Consider the following 19839-nt stretch of genomic DNA (forward strand, 5'->3'; position numbering starts at 1 on the left):
TATATACAAATGAATGAAATTCTGCCATATGTTACAGCATGAGTAGACACTAAGAACTAAGAAGCCAGATTCAAGTATTACATGGTTCCTCTCATTTTTGGTCTTTACAATGACAGTCAACTACACAAAACATGGAAACAGAATAGTTGTTACCTGGAACCCTGAGGGAATGGAGGTTGTGTAATATATGGAGTTTTACTCTGGGTTGAGGGTATGAATGACAGGGCCATCTATGATATCAGTGCTCTTTTTTTTTTTTTGAAACAGGGGTTCTCTGTGTACCCACTCTGTAGACCACGCTGGTCTAGGACACAGAGATCCCCTGCCTCTGCCTATTGAGTGCTAGGATCAAAGGCATGCACCACTACCACCCAACTGAAATCAATGTTCTTATAGTCACCACACAACATTCCTAAAATTGGCTAGGTTGGTAAATTTTATGACCACAAAGAAGCAAGAAGTAGGTAGAGAACCTCAACACTGTTGTCCATTTGGGATCTGTAGTAGTTTGGTTATAAAATGCCCCTCAACGGCTCATATGGTGAGCCTTTACAGTTAGTGATGGTATTTTTGGAGATATGAGAGACTTTAAGATAGTGGTGCATGCCTTTAATCCCAGCACTCGGGAGGCAGAGGCAGGCGGATCTCTGTGAGTTCGAGACCAGCCTGGTCTACATAACTAGTTCCAGGACAGGCTCCAAAGCCACAGAGAAACCCTGTCTCGACCCCCCCCCCAAAAAAAAGATAGAGGCTACTTGGAGGAAGTTGGACCATGAGACATCGTTTTAGTTCATTCTCTTATTCCTGTTGCTGTGAGAAAAGTTACTTTACACTAGCCATATCTGGTATAATATCATTCTGCCTTCCCATGACTGATAAATACTAGGCCAAATTGAACACAGATAATTAACAAAGGATCTCGGGGGCACTCAGCAATGTTGTGAAATTAAACTAAAAAGAATTATGAAGAACCACAGAAGAACAAGCTAAGGTCAAAATGAAGTCAGCATTATCATATCTTTTATCTAATATGATTAATCACATTAATGAATCATTTTTGTGAATGTATGTGAATGCATGTGTAAAAGCTCTTTAAGGCGGTTATTTATTTATTTGAAATGTTCGGAATGACCAGATATGCCCTCTATTTACTTACTAAAAAATGCTAATCCATAACATTTTGATGTTTTACAAAGATACTTTCTTCAAAACTCAAGTTATAACATAAAGTTATTAAATTTAAGTTATCTTATTTGCTAAGATATCTAAGAACCTAAAATTCAACATCTATTACGTAGCATATTTTTATTTAAAAAATTAAAAAGTAGCAAGTACCTACTTAAAATAATGCAGAGGGGGCTGAGTAGCAGGTGGCAGTCTGATAGTTGTATGAGAGCAGGGTATACATGAGATTAATCAGATCAAAACTGGCATACATTTTGATGTCATATATATTAAAAATATAAACCAAACTACACAAGAGCTAGAAGACAGCCAGCATTTCTTTTTAAATCACAACACATTTCCTTAAATGCAAATATTATACCCACATAACAGAATTTTCTTCTTCCATATTCCAAAACAAGATATTTAGATATTCACTATATATATATATTACCTTATGAAGAAAATTCTTTGAGATTTATTTATAAATTCCAAATGTGTTTCATGATGATAAACAAGGTGCAAGGATGATTTCACCAAAACTAAAGGAATAAGAACATCTAAAACTTATCTCATGTAAAAATATCCAGCAAACTTATCACATTCATATTTTGCAGAATTTTGTAGATCAGTCAAAGGCTTATGGAAAATGAAGAAAGGCTCTTCCAGACAGATAAAAACATAGTCAAATCTCAATAAATAGGAAAAATGAAGAGTTTTGCCGCTTTGTCTGCTAGTCCTATTCTCTATCTCAGTAGCCTTAAAGAATAACAATGAAGCCCTGGTACAGGTTGACAGACACCAGAGATAGCAGAGTAATCTAGAATTCTCTCAAAGATTTCTTTCCAGTATCTTGTCCTCATCTGACCTGTTGGCTTGCACTATGACTTTATTGCTGGTTGCATTATAGCTGCCAGAACTGGAAGCATTACTCCTTCAGTAGCATGTGAGGGAGGTGTTTGTAGTGGTCTTTGTTAGAAATAATTAGTTAAGTATTTAACCTTGTGACTGCCTAGGGAAATTGTAGACCTCTAAGCTTCGAAATACCCATGCTAAAACGCCCAGAACCAGTCTAGCACTGTGCTCATCCAGTAAAGGTATTTCCAGCCTTCCCTGGAAACTGAATTTTGTCCCAGAACCCATGTAAAGGAAGAAGGAGACAACTGACTCACACAGCTGTCCTCTGTCTTTTATGTGCATACAGTGGCATGGACGACCCTCCAACTAAAAAACATGGGTTTTTTATTGATTTTATTGAGCAATACATTTTTCTTTTCTCCCCTCCCTGCCTCTCCCCTCCCCTTCAACCCTCCCCCAAGGTCCCCATGCTCCCAATTGACTCAGGAGATCTTCTCTTTTTCTACTTCCCATGTAGATTAGATCCATGTAGGATCCTCATTGTTGTCTAGGTTCTCTGAGATTATGATTTGTAGGCTGGTTTTATTTGCTTTATGTTTAAAAACCACCTATGAGTGAGTACATGTGATAATTGTTTTTCTGGGTCTGGGTTACCTCACTCAAAATAATGTTTTCTACCGCCATCCATTTTTCCTGCAAAATTCAAGATATCATTATTTTTTTCTCCTGTGTAGTATTCCATTGTGTAAATGTACCACATTTTCCTTATACATTCTTTGGCCTAGGGACATATAGGTTGTTTCCAGGTTCTAGCTATGACAAACAATGCTGCTATACACATAGTTGAGCACATTTCCTTGTGGCACAATTGAGCATCCTTTGGCTATATACCCAAAAGTGGTATTACTGGGTCTTTAGGAAGGTTGTTTCTTAATTTTCTGAGAAATCACCACACTGATATCCAAAGGGGATGTACCACCTTGCATTCCCACCAGAAATGTAGATGTGTTCTCCTTTTCCCCACAACCTCTCCAACATAAGTTGTCATCAGTGTTTTTGATCTTGGCCATTCTTACAGGTGTAAGATGGAATCTCAGAATTGTTTTGATTTGCATTTCTCTGATGACTAGGGTTGTTGAATATTTCCTTAAGTGTCTTTCAGCCATTTTAGATTCCTCTGTTGATAGTTCTCTGTTTAGAGAGTACTCCATTTTTTTAATTGGATTATGTGTTCTTTTGATGACCAATTTTTTGAGTTCTTTGTATATTTTGGAGATTAGCCCTCTGTCTGATGTGGGGTTAGTTAAGATCTTTTCCCACTCTATAGGCTGTTGTTTTGTCTTGTTGACTGTGTCCTTTGCCTTACAGAAGCTTTTCAGGTTCAAGAGGAGAGAGCAGGGATACAGGAACATAACTAAACATAATAAAGGCAATATACAGCAAACCAACAGCCAATATCAAACTAAATGGAGAGAAACTCCCAATGATTCCACTGAAATCAGGAACAAGACAAGGTTGTCTACTCTCTCCATATCTATTCAGTATAGTTCTTGAGGTCCTAGCTAGAGCAATAACACACCAAAAGGATATCAAGGGGATACAAATAGGAAAAGAAGTCAAACACTCACTGTTTGCTGATGATATGATTGTTTACATAAGTAATCCCAAAAATTCTACCAAGGAACACTACAACTCATAAACACTTTCAGTAATGTAGCAAAATACAATATTAATAGAAAATAAACAGTATCCCTCCTGTACACAGATGATAAAAGGGCTGGGAAAGAAATCAAAGAAACGTCACCTGTCACAATAGCCATAAATAGCATAAAGTATCTCAGAATAACTCTAACCAAATAAGCGAAAGACTTGTATGACAAAAACTTTAAATCTTTAATGAAAGAAATTGAAGAAGACACAAGAAAATGGAAAGATCTCTCATGTTCTTGAGTAGGCAGATTTAACATAGTAAAAATAGCAATCTTACCAAAAGTAATCTACAGATTCAATGCAATGCCCATCAAAATCCAGCAAAATTCTTCACAGACCTCGAAAGAACAATGCTCAACTTTATATGGAAAAGCAAAAATCCCAGCATAGCCAAAACAATCCTGTACAATAAAAGAACTTCTGGAGGCATCACAATCCCTGACTTCAAACTCTACTACAGAGCTACAGTACTGAAAACAGCCTTGTATTGGCATAAGAAGATATAGGAGAACCAATGGAACCGAATTGAAGACTCGAATATTAATCCACACACCTTTTAACACCTGATTTTTGACAAAGAAGCAAAAAGTATCAAATGGAAAAAAGAAAGCATATTTAACAAATGGTGCTGACATAACTGGATATTAACATGTCGAAGAATGAAAAAAGACCTATATCTATTACCATGCCCAAAACTGAAGTCCAAAAGGATCAAAGACCTCAACATAAAGCCATCCACACTGAACCTTATAGAAAAGAAAGTGGGAAGTACACTTGAATGCATAGGCACAGGAAACCACTTCCTAAATATAACCCCAGTAGTGCAGACACTGAGAGAAACAATTAATAAATGGGACCTCCTGAAACTGAAGAAATAAAAAATAAGAGGCATAATATAAATATGACATTTATATAAAATAACATATAATGTGTGTAATATACTTAAATATAATTGTATAAATTAGTTATAAGATGATAGAGAAACTCAGGCATTTCCATATTTACAATAAACAATGCTGCTCAAATTTCTGTTCAGCAAGATAAATGAAAAGGGTCTCTTCAGACTGAAGTGAAAGAAGAGAAGATATTAACACTAACCCACATGAATAAAAAAGAGCATGAATTAAGATGCTTGCATAAATAAACATCAATTTAGCAGAAGCGTGTTTTCTTTTTCTTCTATGATATTTAAAAGACATCTATATATAGCAAAACCTATAAAAATTGTTGATGGCTATACAATGTGCAAATATATGATTCCTGTTAAAAGGAGTACGATGTGATTATACAGGAGAATAATTTTTACAATACTAGATTTAATTTGGTTTAGTTCAAATTGCATCATTATAAATTAAAATTATTTATAAAGTGACTAGAATAAACACAAGGAAAGCAACTTTGCTTGTAAAATTAAAGAACCAATGAAGACTAAATTGATACTTTGGAAAATTATTCATTAAAGCAAAATAAAACTGATATAGGAACAAGAAGACATATTGAACACAATTTCAAAGCTATAAATGACTAGTCCTCCCTTATAAATAATTACATACCAACCTTTTATAAGGAAGAAGAGACAAAAGTCAGACTCAAGATACACATAGTGAAGGTTAAGGATGGGGAAGATGAGCCTTGTAAAGGAAAGCATGGGTGACCTGGAGAGCCATTGTTTACAAAATAGATGAGCCCAAACCTGATAGCTCTAAGGAGACAAACATGCAATTGAAAAACAAGAGTTGGAGACTTTAATATCTTACATTCAGGAGTAGATAGAGGAAGTAGATAGAAGATAAAATACAGAAATGTAGCCAAAAAAAAAAAAAAAGAGGAATGGGAATATATCTCAGTGGTAAATCACTTGCCTCACATGCTCAAGTTCCTAGTTTCAACACCAAGAAAAACAACAAAAACACGAGCCAATCATGCTCAGAGGCATAAGCCAGTGAGATAACCAGCCACAGAAAGTTCTGTGCATCTGTTAAATGACAGTGGAGAAGGCTTATCTGGAGTGCACACTGAGCAGTCTGCAGGATAGACATACAGTAGGCAATGAAGCAGGTCTGCATACAACATAAAAGGCAACCCACAGAGTTTCTTCTCTGGGCACAGTGCAGGGAAAATAGAAGTCAATAGCAGAAAAAAAAATACAGGAAATGTACTAAGATGTGGACCGAAAAGAAAAAAAAAAAAAACTCATGAGAGAAAATAGAAAGATTTTTGCATATTTTGGAGATTAAGAAAAATGAAAACCCAAGATATCAAAACTTACGAGGCTCAAAGTAAACAGTACTAAAGGTAAATTATCCCAATACGAATACTAATAACAAAAAAAGTTATAAAGCCATGCACTAGCTTTTCACAGTTTAAAAAAAGCAACTAGGAATAAACATGAATATAATCAAAAGAAGCGAACAGTCAGTGTAAGAGAGAAAATTTAAACAAATTGAGTCTTCCACACATCCGTGCACAAAGGAAAGGCCATGTGAGGCGACAGTGAGGGGATAAACCCCACAGGCCAAGTCTAAAGGCCGCACCCCGTGTTTTAGTCACCCCAGTCTGTGGTGTTTCATCAGGTGGACTCAGGAAACTTACCCACTAATCATTAGCCGTCCAGAGAGGAAATTAAGAAAACTTCATTTTTAACAGCATCAAAACCAATAAAATACTCCAGAATAAATAGTAACAGCTAAATATGTTTCCTACATATATAACAAAAAATAAAATAACTGGAATAAAACCTTGAAAGAACTGAAAGAGGTCTTGAAGGAAGAGAGAAACACCTCGTATTCATGTCCTAGGAGAACCAATATTGTCAGGACGGCAGTCAGCTTCAAACTGCCTACAGATGCAGAGCTGTCCCTGTGAAGATGCTCAGTGCCTTTACTGTAGGCACAAACAAGGTTCATGTGAAAGTGGACGGGAGTGAGAAAGAAAAAGTAATTGCTGAAGACTGTCCCAATTCGGACTACACATACTTCCTTCAGCACGTATTAACATGCTGCCGTAATCGAAATAGTGTGGCCCTGGATACAAAGGGGCTAGAACTGAGAGGCCGGCAGGAAGTCTGTCTCATGTCAGTTCATTGCCGTTCACGCCCAGATCATGCGGTGGGGAAATCTGTTTTCTCCAACGTGAATAAAACTTCTCATGATCCTATGCAAAAAGGAATTTTGACCTCTTCCTTTAAAACTCATTGAAAACTACACACTTCTATAAATGTAAAAGATAAATTTAGGAAATAGCAAAACATGGATGTAAATCTGAATGAGCATAAATTTCTTTGTGTGTGTGTTTTATCCTTCATGATTATTTGTGTGTGTGGTATGTATATGACATGTGTTGGTGCATGCACACATGTCTGTATGCATGTATGTGCATCAATGTAAATCATATAAATGAAAAAGGCCTATCTTCTAGAACACATACTAAACTCGTAACAACAAGGGAAAGATAGTCCAATTTAAAAGGGAAAGACAGACATGGACTACTCTCCACAAAGAATAAACCCATGCCTAGGATGTGGAGGAAAATATGCTCAGCATCATTAGTCATAAGAGAGATGCCAACCAAAACAACAGTAAATTCCACTTCACACCATCTGGGATGCCATCAGTTTAAAAGGGGGATTGAAGAATAGCAAGATGGCTCAGTAACTAAAGTTGTTGTCTACCATGCAAGCCTGGCAACTTGAGGTCAGTCCCTGTAATTCAAGTAAAGCAAAGAACAGAATCCATTAAATCTTCCTCTGACCGGCACACATTCACACCTCCTCACAATCTTCATACACAATACACAAAAATAAATAAATAAAAAGTAGGGATATAACATGGAGAAATTAAAGCTTTCCCATGCTAATTAGAATGTGAAAAGTTGTCACTACTTGGAAAAGAGTTTGTCATTCACTCACAAAGTTAAATAGGAAATAGCCATAGTGCCCTTAGACCCACACAAATTGTGTAATTCTGAGAACTGTGATCCAAATAATGGATGTATTTAAATATTACCCAGTCTCCATTCCATGGAATACTATTTTGAAATCAAAACCAAAAATCGGATACATGCATGCCCCATGTAGCTAGACCATGAAAACATTATGCTAAGTGGAAGAATTCATACACAAAAGTTCATGGATGGTTCTGTTCACAGAACTGGCCCGAGACATCTGTCCACAATGCCACAGAGACAGTAGATCAGTGTTCCCTAGGACAGAGGTTGGGCAGAGAATACGATTGACTATTAATGGGCACTGGGTGATGAAAACCATCTGGAATTCAATTATGGTTTTGGTTCTACCACCTTGGAGTAAATTAAAACCCACTGATTTGTGAATTTTAAGAGGATAACTCTTAAGCTGTGTGAATTAGGCCTCAAAACATCATAGATATGAAAGTAAAAGGAAAACTTGGAGCAAAGGAAATAAAGATGAAAAAAAGAAATCTAGGGTAAGCCTCAGAGTTGGGTTCTGGTAGGGTCTGTACTTGTGTAACTCAGGTTACACTAGCAGCAAGTGTACAAAGCCCTGTGACATGGCCTGGCAGTTGAGACTTCCATTATGGATTCTGTAGGAGTACAGCTTCCCCTGAGGTGAACACTCAAGAAACAAGTTTCCTCTACTGCAGATATTTTCCATTAATTCAGAAGAATTCAGATAACCGAATCAACAGTGAGCTCGCTGGCCCCTTTCACCTTGTTGTTATTTATGCACTATACATAAATCTTCAACGTGGCTATTTCATTTTATTTTTTAATTTTTATTGTTTTTATTGAGCTATACAGTCTTGTCCACTTCCCTGTTTTCCTCCCCTCTCCCCTTCTACCCTCTTCTGTGATCCCTACACTTCCAATTTACTCAGGAGATCTTCTTTCTATGTAGTTCTATGTATGTCTCTCTTAATGTCTTCTTGGTTGCCTAGGTTCTCTGGGGCTTATTTCATTTTATAACGCACTAAAGTATTTGCCAGGCATTTTCCCCGAAATGTAACCACTAGTTCATTTTTGATTCTAATAATTTTAAATAAGATGCGTGTTTCTATTTTGCACTGTTTCTTACCCTATGCTTTAAACAGTGTGGACTAATCCATTTCGATCATTTCCTTATTGCTATTTAATTGCTCATTTTGTACTAATATTTATTGGCCAAACTCTCTTTAAATTGTTAAGACTAAGAAAGCTATAAATGTGTGCTATGTTAATATATTATTTCACAAAAATTGTGCCAAACATAATCATGTTGTTAATTTCATCTAAATAGTAAAAGTAATGTGTATATAAGCCTTAGCAGGCAGTGAGTAATTTTCAGCTTCTGGGTTAATTTTTTTAGATGCTTGTTGAATTTAAAATGCTCCATTCATAAAATTTACAGCTTAAAACTATAAAAAACAGAGAGCTGAAATACCACCAACTGCACAATAAGTCATGCTGACTTTGAGAGCAGGTCAGCCAAGATGAACAAATGAGTCTTGTAATTGCAGAGCAGAGGTCAAAAAATTGGCCCTATCAAATGAGGAGGAAGAGGAAGTGCTGCTGACCTAAGGAGAGGTCGTAGCATAAGACTGCATATATGCCTACTAGCTGTGTCGCTTCATCAGATAGCAGCTGTAGAATGTTTCAAGAAATGATGTTAAGTGGACACTAATTATTTCCTGAGAATGATTTTAAAGAGCATAATAAATGCAGATAATCCTTAGCCTACAATGCATCTCAAGTTTTGTTTTGTTTCTAATCCATATGTGTCTGATGCTTTCTTAGGAATTCATTCAGTTAAGTTTCAATGTAGGACAGCACCTAAGAAAATGCTAGAATTGGGGTAAGGATGAGAGATTGACTGAAAGTGTCCTTATTCAGATATAGTCTGAATATACACACATATTTGTATTGCAGACAGGACTAGGGATATAGCCCAGTTGATGGGATGCTTTGTGTTGTGTGCATAAAGCCCTTGACCTGATCTATGCAACCCCATAAGCCTGCAGTACCAGGACTCTGGATGCTAGATAGAAGCAGCTGGATCAGAAATTCAAGGCCATGCTCAGCTACAGGGGGAGCTCATGGCCAGACACAAGAAAACCTTTTTAAAAACAAAACCAAAATGGAACAGTCCTTGAAGGTTAATGGAGATAAGGTGTTTTCTAAGGTTTGAAATCTGGAAACATAATACCTCAGGTCTACCTAGTGACTCCTCAAAGGTCTATGCGGTCAATGATTCTCATGTAGCATCTTCTGGGAGCAAGTGACCTGAGGATTCTAGGTCTTAGCCATGAACAAAACCATTTGCCCTTTCTAACTTATTTGTACCTTAGGAAACCAGCTGAAAGTTAGCCAGTGGGGAAGAGAGGTGGCTGTGTCTTCTCTGTGCCTTTGACAGTTAGCAAAAGACTCCAGGATTACAACACCTCTCTCTTGTCTGTTGAAGATGATGAAACTTTTCCGACAGAGGAAAAGTTTGTTTCTTAGTTTGTCACCATGAAAGTGTAACTCACACTTGTACTGTGGTGAAATATTTAGGACAGGCCCAACAACTGAGGACAAGCGGTTTAGCTCTTTTAATTAGCCAGAGTTATATGTGTAGTCAACTCTTGCCATTCCACTCCAAAAATATTGTGCACCAAATATTTTCTTTATTTGATATTGCTACGATGTGAAGGCAGAATACATTTTGACAAATATGTTTTGATGGAAATTTAAACTACCACAGCCTAGATATATTACAGTGATCTTCCTTTTGATTTAGTTCTGGGCAGTATGTCATCAAAGATGCTACTCTCTTAACTCATTTTGAGATTCTTCTATAGCTGTTGGTTAAGGAACAGCAAAACTGAATAACGTTTTTTATTGCATTCTAGGTCCACCAGCTGGGTCTTGCTCTAAAGAGTTCATGCCCTAAAGAGTTCATGGATGCTATCTTAATAGATTTAATTTGTCACAACCTAGGGGAAGTGAACATAGACATGTGCAATTTTGCAAAATAAGATTCATATAGGAATAAGGAATTGTAAATAAACAGTACCCCTAACAGAGACCAACAGATGCAAACTGATCAAATTACCTTTAAATTGACATTTGTTTCCTTCAGTTTGTAGCAAACAATTCTAACTGGTAAATGTATATTTGAAGCTGCTATCAAGAGGGCAAAGTACGGCCAAGGACAACAAGCAATAAAAATAAATACTGCCAATCTTCAGAAACAATAAGAGAAAAAATGAAAATGATAGAGGTGGACGCTTGGTTCTTTTCAGAGAAGTAAAAAACTATTTTTGTTTGCTTTTGTTTTTCATACCGTGAAAGCAGAAGACACAAGACCTAACTCTTTCTGGTCTGGTTGGATTCCCTAGAGCCGTGGACATTATGAGAACCAGAGTTGAGGAAGATTTCTGCCTGGGTTTCCATCCTAGCCTTATACCTGTTTTTTTGTTTTGTTTTGTTTGTTTTTTCTGGTGGTGGTGGTAAAGGTGGAAAATGTCAGCTGTTCAAAGTGCAGGAAGCAAAATAACATCAATTAATGTCCAATGAAGTTTCCATTAGATTACACTTTAAAAATTCATGTAAATATTCTCGGTTCTCGGACTGAGATGTAATCGAGAACCCAAACACTCTTGCTAGAGCAGAAATAAGAGAATTATAGTTCTGCTTTAAGTGTGGTTGACAGGGGACATCAACCTGAGAAGAGAGCTCAGGGCTTGTTAAGCATCTTGGGATAACAAAAGGGGCAGACGTTCTTAAAGGTTCACAAGCATGCTTTATTCTGTAATAGACAAATTATTCTTATTTTAGGAAAAAAGCATATATTTTTTTTAAATGTTTCTCAGGGGGGAAGGCAAACTTTCTGTACCAAAATTTACAATTATCTCGGCCCACTCCCAGGAGGTTTTGTGACATCCGTGAAGTCTTCAGAGCCTGAAAAAGCAGAGACAAGAACATGCTACAGGGCTCATTTGAACCAAGAACACTTTTAAGTGTGTTAATTTAGTTCTCCTTTTGTGTTCAGAAAACACCTCTGTTCTTCAAGCTAGGAGATGATTAAACAAAAATTGCTTCCCTTGGCTAATTCTGACCTTCTATGAGCTTCAGTATGGAATCCTACTGATTCAATGCCTGGAGACCAGAGGCTTAAAGCTTAAGCAAATTGCTCCTTGTGGGATAATCGAAGTCCTAGCCCAAGGAGTGCTCTACAGCATGTACTTTTCATCAAAGACGCGCCTTGTCTCTTTACTTTCTATTTATCCCCCATTAAAACATGGTTAGCTGTATGCAAAACAAAACAAAAAAATTTAAACTGATGAGAGGGCCGGAAGGGGTTAATACTGAAGCAGATCAGCAAGCTGAAAAAACAAAAACAAAGTAGCGAGTGAAAGCCCTTTAAAGCCCCCGAAGAAAATTCAATGGGCCTCCTGTTCCTTTAAACTCTCGCTTTTGCTCCCGCTGACACTTTTACCAAACTGCAGTGGCGGCCGCCGGACCCCGCAGTCCAGAGCCACCTTCCACCACCCTCTGCGCTGGTCTCGGGTAGGAGTGATTTTTGCTGGGATGGGGGTGGATGGGGATGAATGTTAGTAACCAAAGCGACCCAGGTTTGATTTTTTTTTCACACCCTAACGGTTGCCAGACCAGCCCTCTGTTAGGGATGAAATGCTGTTAACCCTTTAGCGCCCAGGTCGAACCCAGGAGATTGTGGGCACCCGTTGGGGTCTCGTCTCCCAATTGAAGGTTGGCACCCAAAAGCCCGAGGAGCCTGGAGGGTGCAGGCGGCTTTTACTCCGCTATGGACGGAGCGAGTAAGGCGGGTCGATGGTGTCCAGGCGATCAGGATCTGCCACAGCCCAGCATACCCGTCTTCGGGATCCGGGAGGCTCGTGGGGCCGCAGTGGCCCTCGGACTCCCCCCAGCCAGTCTTCCTGGGCTTCATTTCTGGGAGACTTTTCTGGCGCCCCCGAGAAAAGCTCAGCCATTGGACAGGTCGGTGCGGGCTGCTGGTTTCGGGAGGAGGAAGGTGGGAGAAGCCTGGAGGAGCCAGGGGGGAGGGAGGAGGGCGGAGGGAGGAGGGTTCCGCGGCGGATCTGGCAAATGGCAAGCCTCCTACCCTCCCCAAAGTGTAGAGCTGGAGCGCGCGGGGGAGCGCGGCAGCTCCTCTGCCACCAAACTCCTGGGGCTCCGCGGTGTTCGGATCCATCTCTTCCCTAGCCCGCGGAAGCCTCACCAGGCTGCAGCTTCACTTTTTCCTCGTTTTTCTTTTTCTTTAAAAAGCACACCCCTCTCCACCCCCGCCTTCTGATCACCGCAGCCCAGACATTCCCGGGCTCATCTCTCTGGGGCTGCCCATCTCTCCAGCTGCCCGTGACGACGCGCGCCCAACGTTGGGCGAAGCAAAGAAGAAAAACTTGTCGGAGGGGTTTCTCCAGCCTCCACTAACCCGCCCTCTCCCGCGAACCCCAAGCATCCGCCGGAGCCAGTCCTAAGTCTGGGAAAGTTCCTCCGGTGCTCGGCGCCCTCTTGGATCTGCAGGGCACGGGTGCTGGCTGTGGAATTAGATATGTTTTGAACCCAGTGGAGCGCGTCGCGAGCGCTCGGAAGTCACCGTCCTCGGGAGCCCGGGTGGCGCTGCTTGTGAGGATCCGGGAGTTTGCTGGCCCGGCTGCAAGTGACCTTTCCTACCCGAACTTGGTGGTCCTGTGTCGCCTGAGGGCTGCGAGGGTGGCAAGTTGAGGAGAGAGCCCCCGAAGTCCAGAGAGGATTAGGCTGCCCCTCCTTCTCTCGTCGCTGTTCTCTGCTACTGTGAGAGAAAGCCTATCGAAACTGACCAGGACCTCCGGATCCCATCCGAGACCCACCGCAGAGCTCGACCGCTAGCCCGATTCCACGGAGAGCCCGGAGCCCAGGGCGTGAAGGGAAGACTCGCGGGGCAGGGAAGGGAGGTCGAGGCAGCAGTATGGCGAGGTTCCTGAGGGCCGACCTGGCGGCAGCAGGAGTTATGCTACTTTGTCACTTTTTAATCGACCAATTCCAGTTCGCCCAAGGGGAGCCTGGAAATCAAATCACGGGTAAGAAGCACTTTGTTCGATTCTTTTTGTGTGCAGATGAAGATCCTTCCGGTGCCTCAGTACCCCTATCCCCAGCCAACACCCACCAATTGCAATGCCCTTTGGAAACTTATCCTAGTTGTTTTTCTGGGAAATGCGGTTCCCAAAACGGGGGAGAGGGTTGACCAGAGGTGTTGGAGGCCAGGACTTCCCTGAGGCTCTGGTGCTTACTCCACCTGGGCGCCAGGGGGTGGTCCTGTCTGCCCCAAGTAGCCCGAGGAAGCGCCAGTGTAAGAGCCAGCTGTGGTGGATACCTTGCCCTGGAGCTTGTTCACCTCAGGTTGTCTCCCTTCTGGTTTCTCTTTCCTTGTAGCTTGGAGAAACTGAGCCTCTGCACCGCACCGACCGCGGAAGGGGTGATGGGGGATGTGATGACAGCCAGGGAAGGCTGGTCTCCCCCTGCCAATAGAAAATGCCTTGCTGCCTCTGATCCCTCCTTCTGGCTATCCCCACTCGCTACCTCGGTGTAGGGTTACAACGTGGGGTGCCTTAGGTGCAGCAGGGATCAGGGACGGAGAGGAGGTGGAAAAGATGGGGGCGGGCGTGCCTCTGAAGACTAGCCCTGGCCCCATTGTCCTCTGCCTCTCAGTTCCACCGACAGGCCCAAACGTGTCAGCGGTTCCTTAGCGTTCCTTTACACTGCCCTGGGAGGAGTCAGGGCCTCCAGTTCCTCACTATTGGCCGCAACCCTTGCCCTGGTGGCCTTTCTGGCTAGGTGTATGCTAGGGAACGGTGTTTCAGAGTGAACTGGGACTGGCTAAGCTGCTTGTCTCCCCAGACTACTTTGCCCACTGAGACTCTACAGCTTGTTCCCTATTTCTGCCCATCGGTAAAGAAACCAACAGGCAGTGAAATACCAGGGCAGGAATCTGTGAAGTCCTGTAGACTCCCAGAGCGGGCGAGAGCAAAGAACACTTGAACAGAAAAAGAAAAGAAAACGTTGTAGTTAGAGCTATCATTTTTGTTCTATTTTGCTTTGCATGTCTGTGTTTAATTTGAGAGAGTGGCAAACAATTCCTCGGAAAGTGTGCATAGGTACCCAGCTGTCAACCTCGGATGAGTCCTAAAAAGAAGTCAGGGAGGGACACCTGGGGATTCCAGGTGAGGGTAAGGGTTTACAAAAACCCTGAATACAATCTTACCACCTTGAAACATATCGGATGGCCCAAGCAGTGTGTCTACTGCCAGAGTAAATTTCAACAGAGAAAGTGAATACTTTTTCGCTGCTCCTTTTTGAGATTGGAAAGATGTGTGTATTGGGGAGCAGAGGAGGGTCCATGAAGACAACCTGAGATTAAAATGAAGACTTCCTGGATTATTCTTGATGGCCTAGGATGGTCCTCATAAATGGACATAAGTTCTTAGCCGTTTATAACATATCAGCGCACTGTACTTCCGTTTATTTTCTTGGTACATTTCATTAGTTGAAAAATTAATAATACTTTTGCTTCTTCAGAAAGCACTTTAAAAGATGCAGTAGTCATCTTTATGAGCATATTTGGAATAAATATATGTAAAATAATTTTGCAAAATGGGTGTATGTGTGCCAAAATACATCCTGGGTTGTTTGTTTAAAAACTTCTTTGGCACTGGGAGTAAATAATTCATTTATAGCAAAAACAAATAAAAGAAAGACTAACATTTCTTATTTTTGTATTACTGAGGGTAGAAATTACTGACACCCATGTTTGTTTTTCTAAAGCTTCAACTAGAGAGTGAAATTCACTGCACTTTAAAACTGACAAGCTTATGGAAAGTGTTTGCTTTGGGGAGTATGACATACCTACATTTACAAGATAAATATGCCAGCATTTTTAAAGGAATTCACGATTTCTGGTGGAACTCTTAGAAACATTGTGCTCATAGGATTGGGGTGGAGGAATGAACTATCTTGTCAATTCTATAGAGATTTTTATATAAGCTGAAATAACCAAACAGGGTTCTAATGGGGTTTTATGAAATCACCTTGGAGTGATTTTAGCTTACTGAATAAAACAGGGAAAGGTGGTGTCACGGAAGAAAAACAATCTACTTTCCATTGTAAGATGACTGGTCTGAGAGTTAAATATCCAGACAATAATTCAGAAGTTAAAAGTTGGCAGGCAGCACTCAGGGTTTTTGTTACAGACATTTTGGCAAAGGAAACACATCTGATTTCATAACAGGACTTTATTGTGCTTTTTAGTTCTCTAACCCTGTGATTGATTTTACTGCCACCAGAGGGCAGAGAAACCACTAATTTCTTCTATTCCTATTTCTAATATTTCCGTGTTCTAGGTACATGTTGTTCATGTTTAATCTGTCATTTTCTTGTGTGTTAGCTGTTCTTTTTCTGCTTGGGTATCTTTGTGTTTCATTTCCAGTGGATTAATCCAATTTAGCTGGTCATACTACTAATTTGTATCATTTGTAAGTTTTCCTGTCGACTCACTGGGGCTAGAGTTTCTGTTAGCATTGGTATCCAGATTATTGGCCCAACATGTTAATCTCCAGCAATTACTCATAAGTCTCCATAAAATGTTTAACATACGAAATTGAGAAAGATTTCCATAGCTTGAGTTTGCATAAGTTTGGACTGCCACAGAAGGGTGGTCTAGAGTAGGCTTTTCATTCATGGATATCTAAATGGAGGCAAAACCAGTATTCTATAACAAACCTAGCTTTAACCATTGTAGTCATACCATTTATAAGTTGTCCATGTATTAAGAAACGGATGTTACCAAAGCCTATTTCGCATCTTTGGGAATGTGCTTGAGTGAATTTAGAAATGCAAGACGTTACAAGTTTCTTCTCTGCAAGAATCAAACAGGCTCCTGTAGAGATGTAGCAAACATGAACATTTTTTTCTTTCTAAATGTTATCTCCTGTTACAGAAACACTCTCTTTAAAGATAAATGGATTGACCTATAGCTGTGATCTTGAGATTTAAAGATTTCAGTTTGTTTTCCACTTGTTCTGAAGACCATGACCTTAAGGCCTGAGCCAGTGCCCCACCCCTTCACCTTCTGTACTCTTGAATTCTCAGCAAATGTTCCCTGAGTGAGTACCACATGTTCCCACCATCCAGTCATCCCTCTTGTTCTTTTTTCACTAATCCCATCTCCCTCCAAACACATTCCACTTTCTCTTACTAGCTTGTTTCTAATAATACTTCCCTAGAAACGAATGCACTGACTTCGTGCTGCCTCCTTTGAAGCACTTAAAGCACTTTGCCTGTCTCTTGGTTATTTTTGGGTTTTCTTTGTTTGTACTGCTGCATCTCCATCATATACCTTTTTAGACCAGCCTACTGATCCCCATCGCTGCATCTTCATCATATACCCTATTAGACCAGCCCACTAGTCCCTGCAGTCAGGGTTCCTTGTCAAAATCTTAGGTCCTACTGCAGCATATAACATACAGGCATGTAATAAATACATGCAGAACTGAATGTAACAGCATTGAGCTGTAGTTCAGGATAGATTACTGACCTGAATACAGCCCTGTGAGACTTTTAAGAATTCTTAAAATAAAATGCTTTCAATCAGCAAAGTGGAAATGGATATTAAAAGCTAGCTTCATGGAATAATAGTTTAAAAGCAGAGTATATGATCTAGGTCTACCAAACTTCCTCAGTGCGCTGGCAGATTACTGCCTAAAGTCTTCTGCTTCTTTTTTACTATTTAAAATTTTTATTTCAGTCTGTTTTTCCTTTGAGACAGGTTTTTTTTTTTCTTTTTTTTTTTTTTTTTTATATGTAGCCCTGACTGTCCTGGAACTCACCCTGTAGAGCAGTTTGGAGTCTAATTCAGAGATCTACCTGTCTTTACCTCTTGAATGCTGGGATCAGGGAGAAGTAATGTAGCCGCTGTCAGAGACAAACATGCTGAAAACTTGCCAGTAAGCCACAGCCACTTGGTGATACACAGGTTAATGGAAATAGGTTAATTTAAGATATACGAGCTTAAGCTATTGGCCAAATAGTATTGCAAATAATATAGTTTCTGAGCGATCATTTCATGGTCTGGACAGCCATGAATGAACAAGCGGCTTCTGACAACACTTAGGTTTGTTTCTAACTAGCTCTTATAACTTATTTTAACCAATTTCTATTTATTTACTTTCTTCCATGTGGTCCTATTGCCTTTATTCTATACTGCCAATGTTGATTCCTCTCTGTCTGACTGGCAGCTCTCTGTGTCTTTGTCATCTTCTTCCCAGCATCCTCTCTGGCCTGAAGATGCTGCCTGGCTGATGATCATTCATCTTTTTATTAAACCAATCTGAGTGACAAATCTTCACAGTATATTCCACATTTTTCTCTTTCTGTCCAAATAAAAAGGAAAGGTTTTAACTATAATATGATGAAACCATAAATAAAAAGAACAATTATCAGGAATAATTGCAATTACAATGTCCAGTCAATCTGCATTTGGCATATTTGGGGGAAATGCTCCATTACTTATTCTATCTTGATGCGTTTAAAGCTCTATACCAAATTTACCTTTTTATCATAACTAAGGAAAACTATAACTGTGACCATCTAGTTTTCAATTCCATCAAAGACCTCAGAAGGATATAACATTACCTCAGTAAACAGGGAATACAGAGCAAGCAACTTTCAAAAGTAAAAAGAAACTACAGAAATAGCTGACTGACTGGCAGTCACCCAAGGTTCCTTTGCAATGTTAGGACATTCATCTTAAGCCTACAGGCCTAGAGTATCTGACAAACTTTTATGTGAACCAGTAATTTTTTTAAGGATTGTCTTACCTTGTCTTGGCAAAGTTTTGAAATCAGTTTTCTTTGTGTTCTACTAGTATAGTTTGGACATAGACTGTCAGCAGTAAAGGGAAGGGCAATTTTTACAATAAAGAAAGTAAACCTCATATGGAGATTCTTTGATGCCCACTATTTTTTTTTGAAGTAGATTGGTATCTCCAGGAGCAAATGTGTCTTATTATCAAGAGAAGCCTTAAGTTATTAAAACATTTTAAATGCTATATTCTGTATGTCTTTGAAGCATTTGAAGATTACCTATCTACCTAAATTATATATCTGTATGATCTTGAAAACATACTTAATATGACTTTAAGTTTGATAGTTATAGATGACTAACTATTAACCTGTAATTATTGTCCTAAATAGTTTTTAAAGACTAAATCTTTACATTACATAATTAAATAAGCTACATAGGACATAGATACAATTCCTTAAACAAGAGTAGAAACATGTATACAGTATAACAAAAATAACCTTAAATTTGTATCAATATACAAAAGTCCATACCAATGTAAACTATGAGACTAGTAGTTGTTTAAATGTTGAATTAACAATTTACCCTTTTATCTCATCACTTTTATACTTTATCCTTTTTGCCTTTAGAAAGAGACTCTAACTTGGTTGTTTAGCTTTCCCTTGATAACAACTTGTAATCAAGCCCCCAAATGATGACAAACATCTATAACCCATCATATGACCAAAAGTCATCTACTCTGCCACTTGGGAATATGGGCATTGTGTTCTCTAGAGAGCTTCCTATTGTCTGGGGGTGCTGGGATCTCTAGGACCCTGGAAAATTTGGGATAATGGTCAAGTTCTGGTACTGTTAGCTGAATTGATTCTTGTCCAGTCTCTGTGCAATACAAAAATGCAATGCTTATCTGAGGTCCTGGCTGGAGTAGTCTGCGAGGCTGGACCATCACAGCCGCCTTGAAGCTGTTCTGGATACAGAGCTTTGAGGAAACTGCAACAGAGGTACTCTGAGATGCTGGATCACCTGGGCCACCCATTTTGATGGGTGTTTGGTTTCCTTGCTCTCCAAATACAGAAACTTTCAAAGATAATCTACATATCTGTATTAACACAATATGGAAAGAAATATGTGGGGTGTACAAGTCAATTAAAGATAACATTTTTTTTGTTCTATGTTTGAGCAGGTAAAAGGCATCTGTCAACTTTATAAGTTTGTTTGGACTGTGTAATAAAACTGTAATATGACTATTCATGCCATCTCTCATCTTAGAGCTGTTCCCATGCCAAGGGATCAGCTTAC

At 39.7% G+C, this 19839-nt stretch overlaps 1 protein-coding gene across 1 annotated transcript in view; it reads left to right on the top strand.

Annotated features, from left to right (window-relative positions):
• Positions 1-12874: 12874 nt before the first annotated feature.
• Positions 12875-19839, top strand: part of Plxdc2 (plexin domain containing 2) — a 403081-nt gene continuing 396116 nt past the window's right edge. Inside the window, exon 1 of the mRNA XM_050152598.1 lies at positions 12875-13766. Within this exon, the coding sequence (XP_050008555.1) occupies positions 13655-13766 (112 nt within the window). The 5' untranslated portion in view covers positions 12875-13654. The remainder of the gene's footprint in view (positions 13767-19839) is intronic.

The sequence above is a fragment of the Alexandromys fortis genome, unplaced genomic scaffold, assembly GCF_014885135.2.
Source record: "Alexandromys fortis isolate MF-2015 unplaced genomic scaffold, M_Fortis_MF-2015_v1.1 scaffold_54, whole genome shotgun sequence".
Taxonomy (NCBI): domain Eukaryota; kingdom Metazoa; phylum Chordata; class Mammalia; order Rodentia; family Cricetidae; genus Alexandromys; species Alexandromys fortis.